This window comes from Vulpes vulpes, chromosome 14 (assembly GCF_048418805.1).
Source record: "Vulpes vulpes isolate BD-2025 chromosome 14, VulVul3, whole genome shotgun sequence".
Lineage (NCBI taxonomy): Eukaryota > Metazoa > Chordata > Mammalia > Carnivora > Canidae > Vulpes > Vulpes vulpes.
The window spans coordinates 55,857,495-55,876,833 of NC_132793.1; the positions used below are offsets into that span (position 1 = coordinate 55,857,495).

Sequence of the window (19,339 nt, forward strand, 5' to 3'; positions counted from 1 at the left end):
GCATGGGCAGGGGACAGATCTCACAGGTACACAGCTGTGTTTCCCCAGGGATTGAATACATACCATTGCCATGAATATATCCTTTACCCTGAAATGCGAATGAGCACCAAAAGGAATGTTTGTCTGTTTGTTTGTTTTTTTTTTTTTTTTACAAAAATGGGGCCTAAAAATAAGTCCTTAGGCGGAATTTTTGAACAGTAACTAGCCTGTTGATGATGGACCTTGTTTAAAGCACCACACAACAATGTGTGTTTACATCACCCTTTTTATTTCATAGTTAGAAATAATACAGTTCCACAGGGTAAATCATCAATAAATAACGGTGTTTAATCATTAAACGTAAAAATCCCAACTCTTTGGCATCTGACAGGATTCTATTTCTTGTCAAACTAATGACTGTATAGATAGAGTTAATCTTAGTGATCATTCGTCAATACAATATGTTACAAAGGTGCAATTTACCTTAAAATATACAACAGCTGAAAATTTCCAGCCCCCCAAGAAGTGTGATCAAGTTGGTAAGATACAGGTCAACATCCCCAAGGCTCTTTCACCTTGTCTGCCTCGGTGAAAGAATAATAAATGTTGGCTAAGAGTTCCTAGGGTTTCCTAATACTTATTCTGCTCTAGACAGAGTTTGCCATTCATCCTGGCCAAAGGAAAATCGTCTCTGCACCAGGAATGACCCACTCATTAATAAAAGGCGTTCTTACTTCAGAAAGCAAGGCTGCTAAGACCTAAGAAACTCACGGCCCCCAAACTAAAATTTAAAATAAGCAGGTCTACACTGCCAGAAATGCCAATTCCGTAATAAATTGCACCTTCAAGAGTCAAAAAAGAAAAAAAAAAAAAAAGAAATAGAAATGTTTACAAAAGGTTAAGTTACATACATGTCTCTCAAAATATACTCAAGAATAGTTTGAGCTGTATTTGTTACTAAAGCCAGGGCGTTATTTCTTTAGCAACAAATTAAACCAGTGCAATTGACATAAATTGTTAAGTAATCCAGGATTAACCCATTAAAACTGCAGAAGCACTTTAGGCTCCCACACTAATCCCAGAAACTGGAATTTCAACGAGCGCGTGAGCTGCACAGAACTGAAACGGAATGACCCGATGCCATGCTGAATGGTGTCACTTCATACTCCGTTGAAGCATTCGGTTAGCAGAAGTCATGAGTCCTTCAATTAAAATTTCATTCACTTACAGAACATTCAGATGCAAACAGTATTATGCCTATCGTCCACAATTAAAAGAATCCTTTCCATTTTAAAGTCGCAGATGAAGTTTTAACTTAGAAAGTAAGCACGAAGGAAACTTTTTTTTTTTTTTTGAACTTATTAAAATGTCGTATTGGAAACTTTCTGGAAAAAGCTTCCCCCCACCCATTGTAAAATAAATACTTTGTATCCCAAATTTAATTGTATTAAGACACACTTTAATAATGCTATAAAGAAATATTTTACAGCCATAGAGATCAATAACTTTCCATGCGGAAATAAAAAAATTCATTGCTCAATAATACTATTGAGGCAAGTGAAGAAAGATTATTCTCTTGTCGATCTGAAATGTTAAGTTTTTCAGTGCAAAACCAGTTATAAAATATTTAAACTCAATATTTAAAAATAAAAAGTGGTCCAATTCAGCAATGTTCAAGTTCTAAATCTCATAAAACAAATCATTACATACGTTTTATAGTAAAATACAGAGATTAAAGAAGTACTTGAGTACCTTAGTACATTAGATATAACTTTCTAATGGATCATACCAAGTCAGCAACAACCAAGCAGATTAACATTCCCCACCGGAGGGTCAGAATCATTTGCGGATGGTATTGCGGCGCCGAGGCCTCTTCCTCCTAGCTACAGAGCTGTACAAGCCAACGGCCGGCAGTCCGCTCTCCTTGCCAGGTGCGTGCTCTAGGATGATGTGCCCCCCCAAGTCCCTGTGATTTCGCTCCCGCGTTCGCATTTTGGTGCGCACACTGTGTGCGCCCTGGGAACACGTGGCTGCTACAGCCGTCTAGGATGCAAGAGTCCTGTACAGAGTCCCATGGCGGGCGTTCCCCAGCCGGGCGCAGGCCCACCTGGGCTGGCCGCCCCTCGCCGCGCCCGCTCAGGTGTTGCTCCTGGCAAACACGCGGTCCCCCCTGAGGGTCAGGTGCTGCAGCTGGTACTGTAGCACTTCCGTGTCGGCTGGCTCCTTGATGCTCATTTTATCCAGGTTGAGGTAGTCCAGAGATTTGGAGTGGGCCCTCTTACCTTTGAGAAGACAGAGGGGCAGGGGCCCGTGCAGGGCCTTGCAAGGTTCGTAGGCCAAGGCCTTGGTGCACTTGTCGCCCGAGCTGGGCATCCGCCGCCGCCGCCGCCCATTCACCGCCGGGATCTCGTAGGGCTGGTAGGAGCGGCCCCGGGCCTTGTACAGGCGGGAGGAGCGCGCCAGGCCGGCGTCCAGCTGCTTGGGGCGCAGGGAGGGCACGGCCTCGCCCTTGGCCTCCTCGCCCGCCGCGCGCTTATGGGCCAGCTTCAGGAGCTCTTCGCCGGTGGCGAAGCCCACCAGGTAGTTCGAGTCCATGTGCAGGATCTGGTAGCCCGCCACGGTCCGGCGCGCCGGCGAGCAGGGCGTGCTGGAGCAGCGCGGCCTCTCGGGCCCCGCCTTGCCTGGGGAGCAGGCCTCGGGCCCGGGCCCGGCGGCCTGGGCGCTGCGCGGCTCTCCGTTGACGTCCACCTCCATGTCGGACACTGGGCCGCACACTCCTGAAAGGAAGCAGACGCACACGGTCAGGGCCAGGGCACGCACGGGGAGCGGCCGGCCCGGGGGACCTCCAGGGCACACCTGCCAGGCCAGGCCGGGCACCTGCGACGCCCTCCCGTGCGGGCCTGGGCGGCCGGGGGGTGGCTGTGCCCCTGCGCCTGCCCTCCAGAACCCAAGGCCGGGTCGCGGGGACACGGCCACCACACTTCTCCACGGGGCCCCACGTGGGACCCCGGGCCCAGCAGGTGTGGGCCTCAGCCCGAAGCCAGCCCAAGGGCCGCCCGCGGTCCCCCGAGAGCCCGCCGCACGTTCCCAACTTGAACATGCACATGTTTGCATGCTTCCCATCACTGGATTCAAAGCAGGGGCTCAGCTCTTCCCACCTACAATTGCTCTTTCAGTTGTGTGTGAGGGGCATGGAATGAAAGACAAAAACAGATGGATTTCTGCAAAGGTTCCCATAGGGGCCTAAAAAATGTTTTTTTTTTTTTTTGAAGGCTTCAAGATGCCAGTCTTAAGGGAAGGCCCCCCAAAAGTTGCCAGTGTTCCTCCTCCAACGTTCCCCACTGAATCATTGGAAGCAAACCATTTTGTAGTTTAAAAATAAACCCGAAACCCAGTAAATCAGGTCAGTTTTAATACTGAATACATATATAAAATATCAGAAAATATGCCGTTGATTTGCGAGTTATTTTATTTTGTGACACTCAAGACACTGCACTTTTGAACGGTTTCATAGATGCTAGAACGATTCTCAGCGGATGCTGATATTATTCATCACAATGATCCCATCACGCAGTCTGGAAAAACCTCACTGACGAGAAGTACCACTAACAATGGCCAGGTTTCTAGAAAGCGGCAGTAAGCCGAATTTTGGAAAACAAAATACTAAGGGAAACTGAGTGACAGCGTCATTTCAGAGAAACTTGATCTCTACTTGATCATCAGTTAGGAATAGAAAATACAATTTTAAATATCTCAGATTGCTAATCATAATCATGTCAAAGAGTAACCAACTTTAAAATGAAAAATGTACTGGAAAAGACTATTATATTAAATAATTCTTATACATCCTTTTGTAAAACAAATAACCCTTTGCTGATTGAAGCATTTCTCAAAGTTTGGGTGTTCATTTAAAATCTAAGCAATTCTAAAGCTTGAAAAAAAAAGGGGGGGCGGCGGGGAAAGAGCTTTATTCCCTCACTGGCGTGCTATACTTCCCTTCATTAAGAAATAAACCAAGACTATGAAGAAGTCCCCGGGTAGCATCCTGTCCTCACTGCAATCCACATCAAGAATGCAACTGAAAACTAACACTACCAAGGAGCCCCGAGATAGAGCAAATGCCAAAGGGATCCACAGAGCTTTACTTACTTCTTGGTTGGAATCTTCCTCTTTGTGGTTAATCAAAATACGGTAGCCCCTCCACCCTTCCAGGTTTAAAGTAACTGCCTTTATTCTATAATATTAATGTAAAAATAAATTCATATTTGATCGTGCGATTCCTTGCTCTGTTAAAAGGATTGGGATAGTAGGGGACCATGAGCTACCCTGATAAGCATGCGAACACCTGGAGATTTCTTTTCTCATCCACTTTCGAGGGCCCAAGCTTTGTCAAGCTTTATGCTGAATAAACAAATGTTTACACCAGTCTAGTAACTCCTTTCTCACTGATTCTAGACAGCCCAGAAGGAGCACAAGAGGATAGATGGAAGGCCCCCAAGCTACCTAACCCTGACAGGCAGCTACAGGCGGCAGGGGTAGAGGCTCTGACGGGCCATTCTGAAAGACAAGGAGAGGAGGGTCAAGCGAGGCTAAGACAACCAGTGCTGTGGGGCAAACCGAGTGCACACACACACCCGGATGGGTATACCCCAAGTTAGAATCACCCAGATGGTGACACCCAAGCAATCAGCCCACATTAGGTGACATAGTGGTCTAGGTGTCTTCCAAATCTGGGACTTCACGACAGTGCACAGACCACCACCAGGCACTTTACTGTGTTCTCATCTGGCGCATAATAAACTCACCCCAATCTAGGCAGTCACACTCCGCCCATGTGGATTCAGGTCATAACTCAACCAGAGGCGAGGCTGAACGTCATCCTCTGTGCACTCCCCACCCCCCCGAGGGATAAAAATCACCAAACAGGGTAAGCGTGTACAAAATCACAATAAAGCCGAGCAGGTGCGGGCTTCTGCAGGCAGGATCATTAGGCATTAGCTCCTACCCTAAACCAGCGCTGCTGCCTCAAGGCAGAAGATCAGAATTCCCAGAATCTCTAGAGGAGGAGGAGAAAGGATGTCAGGATGCAAAGGTTTGAGAGCAAAAGAGAGGCAGAATGTATGAGCTAGAAAATGGGCACCCAGAAAATAAGAAAATGGAAGACAGCAGGTGGAGTGACAGATAAAGGAATCTGATGATTCAAATTCCTTCAATTCAAAGAATTGTAATTTGATGGGAAATGAAACAGATGCCAGATGCCAGGACACTGCTAAGAGGTGAGCAAGCACCGCAGCTTCAGCTTCCAGCAGCCACGATGTCATAAGAAGACTCATGTGGGTTGGGCAAGACTACCCACCACGACGTTCAGGCATCTACCTGACAGATAATGAATGATCTCACCCAGACTGTCAAACACATAAAGACACGGAGGGAGTGTAAGAGCTCTGGAAGTTTCAACCAAGGTGTAAGAAACCTACCATTATTTTGCTGAGGTAAACAACACATCCCCTGTGAGAAGACACCACCTAACCAGAAAAGTTAAAGAAATGAGCATTTCCAATACACTCTAGCAAATATTTGGCCTAGTAACTAAGGTCAACACTGCACCAGATTTCTGAATTACAAGCTCAACTGTACTGGACACAAAAATGCTTGTTTGAAGTATTACATATACAGCTGCAACCCTACTGAACTTCTCATGAACAACCCTGAATTCTGGAACTGTCTGCACATTTCAAAAACATCAGTACTTCTGTTCCAAACAGTAAGACAGTCTCAAAACCAACAGCTGTGAGGTGGCTTCACTGGTTTCTTCAGTGTATTGTCAAATGGAGGAGAACATCCTGAGATCTTAATATTCACGTGGGAAAGTCATGGTGCAACCACCCAACTCGTGCAAACTGTTTAGCTTTTTAAAAATTTTTTAAAGGATCCTTTTTACTTATAAACTGATTGCCCTTCTAAAGAGTCCCAGTGCGCATGACGAAGAAAGCTAGGTGGTGGCTGCCGTTCAGGAAAGAGAACGCTGACTGGCAACTATCTTGTTTTCAGCTAGGTGGAATGCTGACTAAGCAGCATGCCCTACAGTCTTCGATGTGACCAAAAGCAAACTTCTTACGCTATTAAGTGCCTGAGAATTTCCCGACTGGATTTAAATCCTGGAGCAAGACCCTGGGAGCAGTTACAGCATCAACTTCCTCAGGTGATCTCTTAAATGAGCAGAAGTAGTACAGGAGCACATGTGAAGAAGTCTAGCTACTTCCTAATTCTGCAATTCTACGAAAGAAAAGAAAGAAAAGAAAAGAAAAGAAAAGAAAAGAAAAGAAAAGAAAAGAAAAGAAAAGAAAAAGAAAAAGAAAAAGAAAAAGAAAAAGAAAAAGAAAAAGAAAAAGAGAAAAAGAAAAGAAAAAAGAGGGAAGGGAAGGGAAAAAGGAAAGAGAAGAGAAGAGAAGAGAAAAGAAAGAAAAGAAAAGAAAAGAAAAGAAAAGAAAAGAAAAGAAAAGAAAAGAGAAAAGGGACACTAAAGACGGAGGTACAGTATTTCACACAGCAAAATTTCTTACTGAAAGCACTAGACCAGGGAGGGACACATGGGTGGCTCAGTTGGTTAAGCCAACTCTTGATTTTGGCTCCAGTCGTGACCTCAGGTGTCGCAAGATCGAGCCCTGTGACCGGCCCTGCACTGGGTGTGGAGCCTGCTTATGATTCTCTCTCTCTCCCTCTGTCCCTCCCGCCCCACCTGCTCACTTGCTCATTTTTTTTCTCTAAAAGAATAAATGAACAATAAATAAAAGCATGGATCAGGAAACATGGCTATCATGACTGCAACTGGAGATGGCCTGTGTTTAGCAGAATAGTCTTCATATTTTACTGTGAAGAATCTGTTTATAGGTTCATTATTCTTAACAAACCATTCGTGACTAAGCGTTTTGTTTCCTACCTAAAATAAACCGTGCCTCACAAACAACTACTGCCAAGAAGAAAGATTACAAAGAACTCTTACAAATACCGCAAGTATGTGCAACAGGCGCCCACTCCCACTGCATCAATAAGAATAAACACGAACTGGGAAGTTAGGCACGATGCTAACTTCTGCAACTGCTGAATGCGAGAAATCAGAGAGCAACAAGATCCTTAGTGATCCCGTTAGTGATTTTCGTATGTAGCTCAAAGCAAAAATAAAAACCAGAAGCAGAAAAAGTGTTGCTAGTGTAGTAACAGAAGCAGCAAAAATTTCTGTCCATAGAAGAGTCTAGAACAAAAACTACAAAGAGAATATAGAAAGGTCCACTTGTAGTTGACTAAAACTTTGAAAAACTGAGCTTCTTAAGCAAGTTACAGGAACATGTATGATTTTTAAAAAATGGCACGTCAAGGTCCTCAACATCAAATTCCTTCACAATCTGATCTGTAACAAGGGTAATAACATATACTCACAAAGCAGGAAAGCTCTGACAGTGTCCCCAGGTGCCATCGGAGTTCTTTGAACTATAGGAGGATTCAAAACTAAACAAGACTAGATAAGGTAACGCCTCAATATTTGCTAGAAAACTGTTCATGGTGCATATTTTAAAAACATGGGGTACAGTGTGAAATTAGGAATTTTGGCTGCAACCAATGCCGCCAGGCCCAAACCACAGCACGCATGTAGGGGAATCTGCTCCACCACGGTGAGCACACTCAGACTGTGACCTCCTGTGTGAAATCTGCTCAGCTTTGAACAATCCCCAAGAGGTCCAACTTCCCAAGCGTTTGGCACAAGGAACATTTAAAAAACGTTCGACTAGATGCCTTGACTCCTTAGACCAACCAGCTCTGAAAATAGCCAAGTTTCACAACCACCATTAACAAAGAACTCTTTTTGAGAAGTACTGCATTCTGGGATTTTTCTTTTCTTTTTTTTAAATCGGGCTTATAAAAAAAAAAAGTCATCATCAGTAATCAAAAAACTTGTTCCATATGCTTGAACCGTTTCTTAGTCACACACAGCAATTCCACTTAAAAGAAAACATATAGAACTGTCTAAATATACAGAACAAAAATGTCACCATGTGAACAAAATCCTTTTCAAGAAATGATCCATTTGGAATAAAGCCGGCTCTTGGCAAATGGTCTCCTAAGCTTGACTATTGTTAGTCTAGTAATATCTAGAACCACCCAGTTTCAATGCCAGAATCATCTTGGATTTCACTTGTGCAAAGTTTCTGATGATGAAGAAGAGGACCCTGAAGCCACGAAGGCAGGGGCTTGCCCAGAGCCTTGCAGGCATCCTGCTTCCATCCTGTCCTCACGCTGCGCTTGCTGCACATGGTTCCCCAACTGTATACACGTCAACATCATCCAAGGAGCTTCAGGAAATACTGAGGCCTGTGCTCTACCTCAGATCTGTGATTTAATTCATCTGGGGGCAGTCTAGACTCTAAGGTTTTCAAAAGGCTTCCAGAAGATTCTACCATGCAGACATGTTTGGGAACTTGTCAGACATTATGAGATAAAAGAATGTCACTCCTCTAAGTCCCTGCCTTTTGTTTTGTTTTATTTAAAATCAGTGATTACTGTCATATTAGTGGGCACATTTTCAGCTGCTTCAAATTGCTAACAACCCATCCGTAAGCCTTCTAACTTACCGTGTCTAAGCCACTGGGGGCTTAAAAAGTATGTGGCAATCAAACTTGTTAAAACAGGATATAAAATAAAAATAAATCAGCACTGATTGAGAAGCAGGCCCCTCTGTCTGCACACACCTTGGTACAGTCACTTTAGCTTCTCAGAAGCCTGTACCGAGGACAGCCTTTTGGAAAACCGGTTTTGCAATTACATACACAGTTAAATAAATGCATGTTACCCCACTTACCCTACTGGTAGGTATTTACCTAGGAAAAATGAAAATGTACGTTCACACAAAGACCTGGACCTGAACGTGAATGTTCTTAAGGGTTGTTTTTTTTTTTTTTTCATAATCACCAAAACCTGGAAACAATCCAGATGTCCATCAACAGGGAAATGGGGATGCCTAGGTGGCTCAGCAGTTGAGCAGCTGCCTTTGGCTCAGGTCATGACCCCAGGGTCCTGGGATCCAGTCTCACATCGGGCTCCCTGCAGGGAGCCTGCTTTTCCCTCTGCCTGTGTCTCTGCCTCTCTCTCTCTGTGTCTCTCATGAATAAATAAAACTTTTTTGAAAACCAAAAAAACCAAAGACCACAGGGAAATGGAAAAAGAAACTGCGCTCCATCCATACAATGGAATATCACTCAGCAACAAAAAGGAGCAAAGTAGGATCACAACAGTGAAAGCAGCACACAGAAAACACTACATAGGTGTGATTCGATTTACATGACACTCTGGAAAACTATTGGGACAGTAATCAATCAATGATTGACAAAGGGAAGAGGGGACACACTACAAAGGGGGGCAGGCAATTATAGGGGGTGACTACAATATTCTATATATGGACTGTAAGGCACATTCCACAACTGGATACATCTGTCAAGACTCTTCAGACTCTATAAAAGGGTGAATTTTACTATATACAAATTATACTTCAATTAAGTCTGACTTTAAACATTAAACAAATAAAAAAATGAAACAAATAAAAAAGAAGCCTGTCACATACTTCGGTCAAACGCTTGACCATCCTAATTTGAAAATCCTTTAAATTACGTGGTCTGGGAATCAGAAGGAACTTTGATGGTTCTTCAGTCTACGTGTGAACACCTCCAATGACAGGTAACTCACTACCTCTTGAGTTGGTTCATTTCACCTTTTGCAGCTGTGCAAAAGATATATATTAAGATATAGATATAACTATATCCATAGTTACGTTTATATACTTTTGTATATAAGTGCGCATCTGAAGAAAAAGATACAGATGCACACACACATTCCTGCAACTTCCACCCACTGCTCCTGGTTTTGTGCTTTATTTAAATTACATGAGTTAATAACTCCACCACATTATTCCTTACTGAGTATCCTCTAAATGTATTTTGTACTTACGAGTTTTCAGACGTCTTGCTTTTTTTCCTCAAAACTGAAATTTTAGTAATGTTCTCATTTTCTCAATGTTTTAAAATGCACTGTCATAAGCCTGGTACGCTGTATCCACCTAATGAAACAAAAGTGTCTGGTTCTCCCCATCATTCTTTTGGCTGACTGCTAATCTGTTTCGCTTATTATGAAACTAGATGCTTTTCCAGACCTTTTTTCCCCCCCAAGGACTTCCCCATCCCCACCCCATGGATTATGACCACCCTAATTCAAAGCAGGGACCGACAAAGATATTGCCCGAGTAGAAGGAGTCCCCAAAGCACGAACTCAGACTAATTTTTAAAATGCTAAAAAGGTACAAAGATACTTATTCAATTGTTTTCACCTTCAAACACACGGAGTCACATGGATAACCGTGTCAGCACAGATACAGAGATGACACACCAGGAAAAAAAAAAAAACAACTAAAAGACAACAGCACTGCATAATTTTAACAAGTTTAAATTCATGGTGTAATAAGAGGAAGGTCACACTGGCAGTGAACTGCTATATGACCAAGTGCAACTGATGCTCCCTTAAGTCACCCGTTTGCTACTCTTTATGTATCATAACACACAACAAGGGCTTTTTGCAGATTTTATTGCCAATCTCTAGGGATTAGTGTTTTACTAACATTTCCCCAAAATCAGAGCAATAACCTCTTACTTAGTCTATTTTGAAATAGTATTCCATAAAACCATCTTTATCTTACAGGAATAAGATATAAGCTCCCCCTCAATAAGTAAGGCCAACCCTTTGAGATAATAATGTTAGCAATCTGCAGCAGTACTTTCAGCTCTCATCATTCAAACTTTCATAATTGTAGTAGATATTTTTGCAGCAATATTCCAACATCTCACGTTCATCTGTTTACGCAGTCCTTAAAATGCATGATGATAAGAGGTTCACACAACTGGTTAACAACAGAAAAAGCAAAATACAACTCACCAGTCTAAATCCCAGAAGATGTCACTGTACAATGTCCAATGAGTCCCAAGGGAACACAGGCATAATATTTTTTTCTGCTCTACTCCAGATACTAAACATGGAATATAAAAATAAGCCTTTAATTTAACAAGTAACGCAACTCAGAAAGCAATGATAACAATTCTAACTGCAACACAAGATGAAAGTAGCAGGAGGTGCCGACATCAGGTCCAGGTTATAGGGGATCCAATATTAATTCATTTAATTAAAGCAGTCTGACTCTGTTCAGCTAACGTAAACTTCATACATTTTCTCTGGTTTGCTCCTCTGCATTCTGCTGCTGACTTTCTACCTGGGGTGAGGTGCAGCTACCTGGACTAAACAGAGACACGACATTTGGGGGCTGAAATGTAGGTGACACCACCCAGGTCCCCTCGAGGCACTGGAGAGGCTCACCGCATCCTATGAAAAAAAATAACACGAAGGCTGGGGGGGGGGGCGGTCACAACAGGTCGTGGCCTGGCCTTGCTGACAACTGTGCCTGTTGACGTTGCATGAAGAGCAATACTTGGAAGGAGGACGAAACCTTTCTTCCTCCCACATACGGTTGCTCCGCGGATCAAGGGAGATGAGGCAGGTGGACACACTCTGCGAGCTGCAAAGCCCTTTAGGGACCGGGGATGTCATTGTGATGCAATTAATTTTTGGGGTCTACTCGTGTCAGCCCTACAATAGCCACAAGGAATGTGCTTCCTAAGAGTACTCGGAGGCAAATGACTGCAAAGGCCTTGGAGAACACTTGCTCGTCCCTTTTTTTTTTTTTTTTTTTTAAAGAGAACACCACTTCGGTGGAGTCACCCCATCGCCTAAGGTTTTGAGCATCTCCTCTGGGCCTTCCCTCGCCTGGGAGGTGATGACAGGAGGACCCCGGGGGACACCCCCCGCCCCTCCCCGCCCCCCAGCGCCGGCCCCCCTGGGTCACCGCGTCAGCGTCTCTAGCTCAGGGAGCTGCTCCCGCAGGCCCAGGCGCCAGGAGACGCGGCTGGGCGGAGGGGGGGTCCCGCTGCCCGTGGGCCTGGGGGGGCCCGGGAGCCTCAGGGATGGACCGGGTGGGGGCGGCGGGGCCCGGGATGCAGCTCCACCACCCCGCCCCCCGCCTGCTCCCGCCCGCTGCGCTCCTCCCACCAGCCTGTGTCCTGCGGAGGCTCCCGGGAGGCCCCTGGAGCAGGACCCCACCCGCTGCAGGACCCCACCCGCGGCGCCCCTGCCGACCAGCTGCCACTGAGCCTGCGGAGGCCCCGCCCCTCCGGCCCCGGCCCGGTGCAGCACCCCCCCAGCCCCCCAATCCTGCAGCCCCCCGGTCCCGCAGCCCCACAGCCCCCCACAGCCCCGCTGCCCCCCAGTCCCGCAGCCCTGCAAGCCCGCACTCCCGCAGCCCTGCAAGCCCGCACTCCCGCAGCCCTGCAAGCCCGCACCTCCCCAGCCCCCCAATCCCGCAGTCCCGCAGCCCTGCAAGCCCGCAGCTCCCCAGGCCCCCAATCCCACAGCCCTGCAGCCCCACAGCCCCCCACAGCCCCGCAGCCCTGCAACCCCGCAGCTCCCTGGTCCCGCAGCCCTGCAAGCCCGCAGCCCCCCGGGGGCCCAGCTCCGCAGCCCAGGTGCAGCCTCCCCGCCCGCCCAAGCCCCGGGGGCCGCTCGTTACACGGCGACGTGGCCGGGAACTGTCCCCTCTGGTTCGCAGGCGCCACTGAGTCCCGAGTCCCGCGCTCTGCTGCGAAGCGGCCCCGCGACCCCGGGGGAGCACAGGGCCGAGGTCTCAGCCGGTGGCTCGGGCGGGGGCGGCTCCAGCGGGGCCTGTGCGGGGCCTGTGCGCGGGGTGGGGGGTGGGGCACACGCCCGCAGGTCACCACCCGTCGCCCCTCCGTCCCAGGCCCGCGGGGAGCCCGGGCCGGCCCAGGCCATGCCATGCGGGGACAAACATGGGAGCAAGCCGCGGGCCTTTCTCAGGGCCGCCTCCTCGGGCAGCGACAGGGATTGCATTCAGCCCTTCAGAAATTCCCATAGAAAACCCAGGAGCAGGAACACAGCAGAAATCCGATCTGTCTTAATTCTAAGTAAAAAACAGTGTTGGGAAACACTGCAGAATCACACTGCCGCCGTCACCCGATGTGTATTATGTCTTTGGGGACTTGCTCTTCTTTTCAAGCTTTTCAATGCACCGAAAAACTATTATTTTCCAACTTTTTTTTTCAAACAGCAAACGAAAAATCAACCTAAAACTTCATTCTGGATTTGAAAACAGAGGAGCCTTAAAGTAATTATCCAACACTTGCCCTGGAGCTGCTGTGGAAGTCTAGGAAATGGTCGGTAATTTCATAGTAAACAAAGTGTAGTAACTGATTATCCCTGTTATGGCAGTGCCAAGCCAGAAATAGAAGACAAACACAGAGTCCAGGGAGCCACCCAGGCGCACCGAGGTGCAGGAGCTCCACTGCCTTTCTCATTTTTTAGTCACTGCTCACTGCTTACTTCTGTGCGTGGAACCACCTGCTATCTGGCACAGGGGCAAAGAGAAGAGGAAAGATGATGAAAAAAAGGAAGAATTAAAAGCACAAGACCAGACACTAGCATAAGAACAAGGCTTCTTGGGGATCCCTGGGTGGCTCAGGAGTTGGGCGCCTGCCTTTGGCCCAGGGCCTGATCCTGGAGACCCAGGATCAAGTCCCATGTTGGGCTCCCTGCATGGAGCCTGCTTCTCCCTCTGCCTGTGTCTTTGCTCCTCTCTCTCTCTCTCTCTGTGTGTGTGTCTCATGAACAGATGAATAAAATCTTTAAAAAAAAAAAAAAAAAAGAACAAGGCTTCTTAAAGAGATCGCCTATAAAGGAATCTACTTTAAAAACAAAAACAAAACAAAAACAAAAACAAAACAGTAAAACCAAGAACAACAACAACAACAAAAACTACAGTAAAGGCTTTATCCCATCTCCTACTAGAAATCAATATAATCGTAGTATGAAAGTTCCCAGAGACCGGGCTTTCTAATAAGAAGAAACCAATATTTCTGAACACCTGTTTTATGCCAAAAGCTGTAAGCAATTTATAGCTACTCCGCATGGAAAATACTACCCCCCCTTTGAAAGTATTCGACCAAGTAACACACTATTTGAGAGTTAGAAGAAGAATCCGAACGCCTACCCATCTGACTCCAAAGCCCACGGGCACTGGCATAACAGGGATGACGAGTGAATACACTTTGTTTACTACGAAAGTACCCACCATTTCCTAAATTTCCCCTTCGGCTCCAGAGCAAGAGTAGATCATCACATTAAGGTTCCCCTGCGTTCAAATCTAGAATAAAGTTTCAGACGGCAATGACATTTTTAGAATGCTTTAAAAATCTATGAATCTCTCACACTGGCAGCTGATTCTGGCCAATGTTTTGATCATGAAGGCTTGGCAAGGCATCAGCAGATCTCCTCTCAAAGACGGTCGTCAGCAAGAAGGAAAGGAACTCATGAGAAAGGCTTACAGGATGGACTAAACGCTTTGCAGAGACACAGACTTTAGGAAGCAGAGCAGGAGCTAGAATATACGATGCTTCCAGCTACAAACAGCTGAAACGAACAGAAAACCCTGTGACATTCTCCCGGAAGCAATGAAAATAGGAAAAGGCGAGCATGGCCAAGGTCTTCCCGCAGGCCTCTGGGTAGGCAAGCCTTGAGTGACTAAGCAAAAGACACCCAACAGAGGACTGCAAATGAAGCTTCTGCAAATAGAAGAGTTTGCAAACATTAACTAGGAAGCGTGTCAAATTTCCCAGGCAGGGTGATAGATATCAAAACAGGTAAATAAAGAAGAATGTCCTTCAAAAGTAGGGTGGCCATATGTCTCTGTTCACAGCCAGAAACACGGCATAATTATTTATAGCACCCCCTTTATCTCTCAAAAGTGTCCCAGTTTGACAATTATACTGTTATCCTACTCTCAAGTAATGTTTAACAATGAAAAGGCAATGAATTAAAAGACTAGGAAGAAAAGGAATGGAAAGAGACCCTTCTGCTTGCACAGTGGTGTCCCATACAGATCTGAGTAGTTCACTGGGTGGATCCACTTGGCCATTCAATTATTCATTTACTCACATTCAACAAGATTTCTTGAGTCTTACTATATCCCAGCATTATACAGGCACTGGGGCAAATACAAAAAGTGAAGCTGGAGACCAGTCAAGAAGGAGAGACAGACAGACAGACATGGCAATACACGGAAATCGAATACACAGAACAGTAAACCTGAATGGTACTGGGAACCCAGAGAAGGGAGTGTTTTCCCCTCAAACACACTCCACATGGAAGTGTTCACGCCCACACAATATCCCTGCATACAAAAAAGCCATAAGTATCAGACTTCAGCACAGATCCACTGACAAAATAGCCATAAGAGAAACAATGAATGGACAGAGAACAAACTCATGGTTGACAGGAGGTATGTGGGGGATGGGCTAAATGGGTGATGGGTATTGAGGAAGGCACTGGTTATGATAAGCACTGGGTGTTCTATGTCAGTGAAGAATTACAAAATTCTACTCCTGAAACCATTACTACACTATATGTTAACTAACTAGAATTTAAATAAAAAATTGGAAGAAAAAATTTTTAAAAAAATTAGGGGCACCTGGATGGCTCAGTCAGGCATCTATCTCTTGATTTCAACTCAGGTATTGATCTCAGGGTCGTGGGTTCACACCGTGTGTTGGACTCCACCATCGAGCCTACTTTAAAAAAATGTTTTTTTTTCCCAAAGAAAATTAAAATCTATCACTTCCAAATCAGATGGCCGGCTATAAATATGAAGGCTAGCAGGGAACCCTGGGTGGCGCAGCGGTTTAGCGCCTGCCTTTGGCCGAGGGCGCGATCCTGGAGACCCGGGATCGAATCCCACATCGGGCTCCCGGTGCATGGAGCCTGCTTCTCCCTCTGCCTATGTCTCTGCCTCTCTCTCTCTCTCTGTGTGTGACTATCATAAATAAATTTAAAAAAAAAATGAAGGCTAGCAAATAGCCCTTGTGAATTCTGGTAAAGTCCCACGAGTCATTGAAGATTATATGATGGGAAACAAGATAAATTTTAAGCAAAGAAAAATGGTAGGGTCTAAGTTCTGGGTTCTAATTCTAGATCCCCAAACACAAGGGGAAAAAATGGAAAGAGGCAGTATTTCTCAGGGTAGCTATTTTTTTTAATATTTTATCTATTTATTCATGAGAGACACAGAGAAAGAGAGACAGAGACACAGACAGAGGGAGAAGCAGACTCCCTGCAGGGAGGCAACGTGGGACTCCATCCCAGGACTCCAGGATCACACCCTGGGCTGAGCCACCCAGGCGTCCCTGAGGGTAGCTATTTGAAGAGAGATCAATAATTTTAAAAAGCACTTGGAAAAAAACAGGGATTTTTAAAAGTTGCATTCAGACTAATGAAAATATTTTGTGACCACTCATCTCAAAGATTACCCTAAAGACAAAGACAGAGACCAAAACATCTCTCAAGTAACGTAACACTGAGCAGCAACAAAGTGGTTTAACTGCCAAAGATACAACACACACAAGAGCAACACAATGCTTAGCTGTACCTACCCTCCACCCTCCTCCGAGGAAGGACTTTAATCTCACTTTTCCATTTGTAACTCATAAAAACTAAATCATCAATGATTTTTAAGAAGAGTTTTGGGTAGGGTGTGACTTTTCTGGAACCATCCTTGATCTTACAAGCAAATCATTATTAGCCTCACCAAGGTGGTATAGACAACACACAATTAGTTCAGTAAGAACCCCCCCCCAAAAAAAAGCCTTGGTAGTATCAGTTCTCTTCATAGTAATCCCTTGAAAATACAGCATTCTTTTTCCCTCTACATCTGCTAGTAGAAATTAAAGCTAGATCACCACTGTTGTCTCACCATTATGAAAAGTCACCCTTCTACTTTTAGAAAAAAACATTTGGTTTCACTACAAATATGACTGCCAATAACTGGAACCGCAGGTCTGCAGGCAGGCTTTACAAGAAACTTGCCTCCTAGGAAGCATAACCGAAATGGGACAGGTGCACACGGTGGAACTGGCTGACCTTCCACCGGGAAGCTTAAATCCAGAAGCTTATTTTGATAGGCTGGTGACGGAATCAGAGCTCTCTCTGGAGGAAAAAGAGCTGACTTCCCCCCCCCCTCAACCCCAGAATAAAAAGCAGCAACAGCAAAGAAAATCTCAACCCTGTTTATACAGAGTTTTGTTACTCCCACCGCACTACGTACTTTTAAGGGTGTGCAAGAGCTCTCCCGAGGATACAAAATCATACAGAGAAAGCGAACAAATTCGCTGACCATCATGCAAGGTCAACAAAAACCCCAGACATCTTACGTCCTGGAATAGTCACAATTAACCAGTCGCGCTTGCAATGCACTAAAATGTGGACAGGAGCATATTCTATGCACCGATCTCATCCAATCAAGAGGCCTCTGGGCCCGTTAACCCTTCTCGTTCATCCTGGTCATTTTATGAAATGCAGGATGCATACACAGCTACATGGCAGAAACACTGAAATCTGTGAAACAGGCACTGAACATCATCGCGTTGGCCTAAGTCACGGTCCTGAATTAGCAGAGTGCCCCAAGCTTCTGCAATGATGACCCAGAGTGTGTTTTGAGATCTCTAAGAAAATAAACTTGGGGGAAGAATCATCTCCATCTCCCTTAGTGTGTAACTTCCTCTACGGGGTGAAAAAAAAATGCAACAGCTAACTACTCTAAATCGTTAAGGCGGCTCATGAGAAAAACCATGTCAGTCGAAGAGGCTGGTAACGTCAGAAATGCGGTGCCAGCAGGGCCCTCTCGTAAGGGCAGCGGGCGGGCGTGCAAAGGCTCAGCCTCCGTGCTTTCTCCAAGGATCACAAAGTTCCAGCCCCGGTTTTCCGTGGGCACAGCCACAGCCACAGCCACAGCCACAGCCGCAGCCGCGCACACACACACACACACACGCACGCACGCGCACGCACACCCTCGGCCTCGGGGCTCCGCCACACGGTCCTCGCCCTCCCGGGGGCGCGGCGCGGCGCGGCGGGGCAGGCCGGCCCCGGGGATGCGGCCCGTCTGCAAGGGGACCAGGGCAAGGCCACCGCGGCCTCCGCCAGGTCGGCGGATTCCACCGCCCGAGTTTGGCAGCTTCACAATGGGGCCGCCCGCCTGGCCCCCGGCCCGGCCCGGCCCGGCCCCGCGCTCTCCTCCCGCCCCAAGCCCGCCCGCGACAGGTGGGGGGGACGCCCGGCGGCCAGTCCGCGCCCCCCGGCCCCGGCCCCGGCCCGTCCGCCCCGCGGCCCCGGCGGCCCCACGCCGCGCGCCCCCGCACGCTCGCCCGCTGCTCGCCCGCCCGCTGCTCGCCCGCCCGCTGCTCGCCCGCCCGCTGCTCGCCCGCCCGCTGCACACTCACGGCGCCGGCCCCACCCCTGGGCCGAGCAGCCGCGGCTCCCCGCACCCCGCTCCCCGCTCCCCGCACCGGCCCCACCCAGCTCCCCACACCCGGCGTCCCGCCCGCCCGGCGCCCCAGGACCAGCCCGCCGAGCCCCGGGCCCGAGTCCGCCCCCGCCCCCGCCCCCCGCGCGCCGCCGCCGACACGAGGCCGGGAGGAAGGGAAGGGGCGGCGCCGCGACCCGCCGGGCACCCGCGCCCCGCAGCCCGCCCGCCGCCAAGCCCGCCGCCTTCCCTGCGGCACAAAAGGCTGCGGGCGGCCCCGCCGGCCCCGCGCGACCTACCGGCGGCCCACGGCTCCGCCGCCGCGCCGGGCCCGGGCCTCGGACCGACCCCGGGCGGGAGGGAGGCGCGCCGGGGCCGCGGCGCACGGATCCGGGCACAGGCCGCCGGGCGCGCCAGCCGCGGACCCGCTCCTCGCCCGCCGCGCTCGCCGCCAGCGGCCGCCCGGCCTCGCCCCGCCCCTCCGCGCCCCGCGCTCCGCCCCCCGCGCCCCGCCCTCCCCCTCCCCCCGCCGCCCGCCACGCTCCGCCCCCCGCGCGCCTCCCTGCGCCCCGCCCCCCACACTCCGCCCCCCGCGCTCCGCCCTCCCCCTCCCCCCGCCGCCCGCCACGCTCCGCCCCCCGCGCTCCGCCCCCCGCGCTCCGCCCCCCGCGCTCCGCCCCCCGCGCTCCGCCCCCCGCGCGCCTCCCTGCGCCCCCGCGCTCCGCCCTCCGCCTCCCTCCTCCCCCCGCCGCCCGCCACGCTCCGCCCTCACCCCCCCGCTTTCCCCCGCGCTCCGCCCTCCCCCTCCCCTCCCTCCACGCTCCTCCCTCCGCGCGCCTCCCTCCTCCCTCCTCCTCTTCCCTCCGCGCTCTGCCCTCCTCGCCCTGCGCTCCTTCCTCCTCCCTCCTCCGT

At 48.5% G+C, this 19,339-nt stretch overlaps 1 protein-coding gene across 5 annotated transcripts; it reads right to left on the minus strand.

Moving 5' to 3' along the window:
• Positions 1–247: 247 nt before the first annotated feature.
• Positions 248–18,864, minus strand: MACIR (macrophage immunometabolism regulator). 5 transcript variants are annotated; one of them, XM_072736648.1, is made up of 3 exons: positions 18,727–18,864; positions 10,954–11,044; positions 248–2,756 (listed from the first exon to the last, which is right to left on the minus strand). In XM_072736648.1, exon 3 carries the CDS (start codon positions 2,731–2,733, stop codon positions 2,116–2,118), a length of 618 nt encoding a protein of 205 aa, XP_072592749.1. In that variant the 5' UTR covers positions 2,734–2,756; positions 10,954–11,044; positions 18,727–18,864; the 3' UTR covers positions 248–2,115. The 5 variants fall into 5 exon arrangements, with proteins under 5 accessions (XP_072592749.1, XP_072592750.1, XP_072592751.1 ...); XM_072736649.1 differs by lacking the exon at positions 18,727–18,864 and adding an exon at positions 16,563–16,673; XM_072736650.1 differs by lacking the exon at positions 18,727–18,864 and adding an exon at positions 12,635–12,713.
• Between the last annotated feature and the right edge of the window lie 475 nt (positions 18,865–19,339).

Excerpts from the sequence above, each read along its gene's own strand:
- MACIR (XM_072736648.1), bottom strand. The coding sequence starts at position 2,733 with ATGGAGGTGGACGTCAACGGAGAGCCGCGCAGCGCCCAGGCCGCCGGG.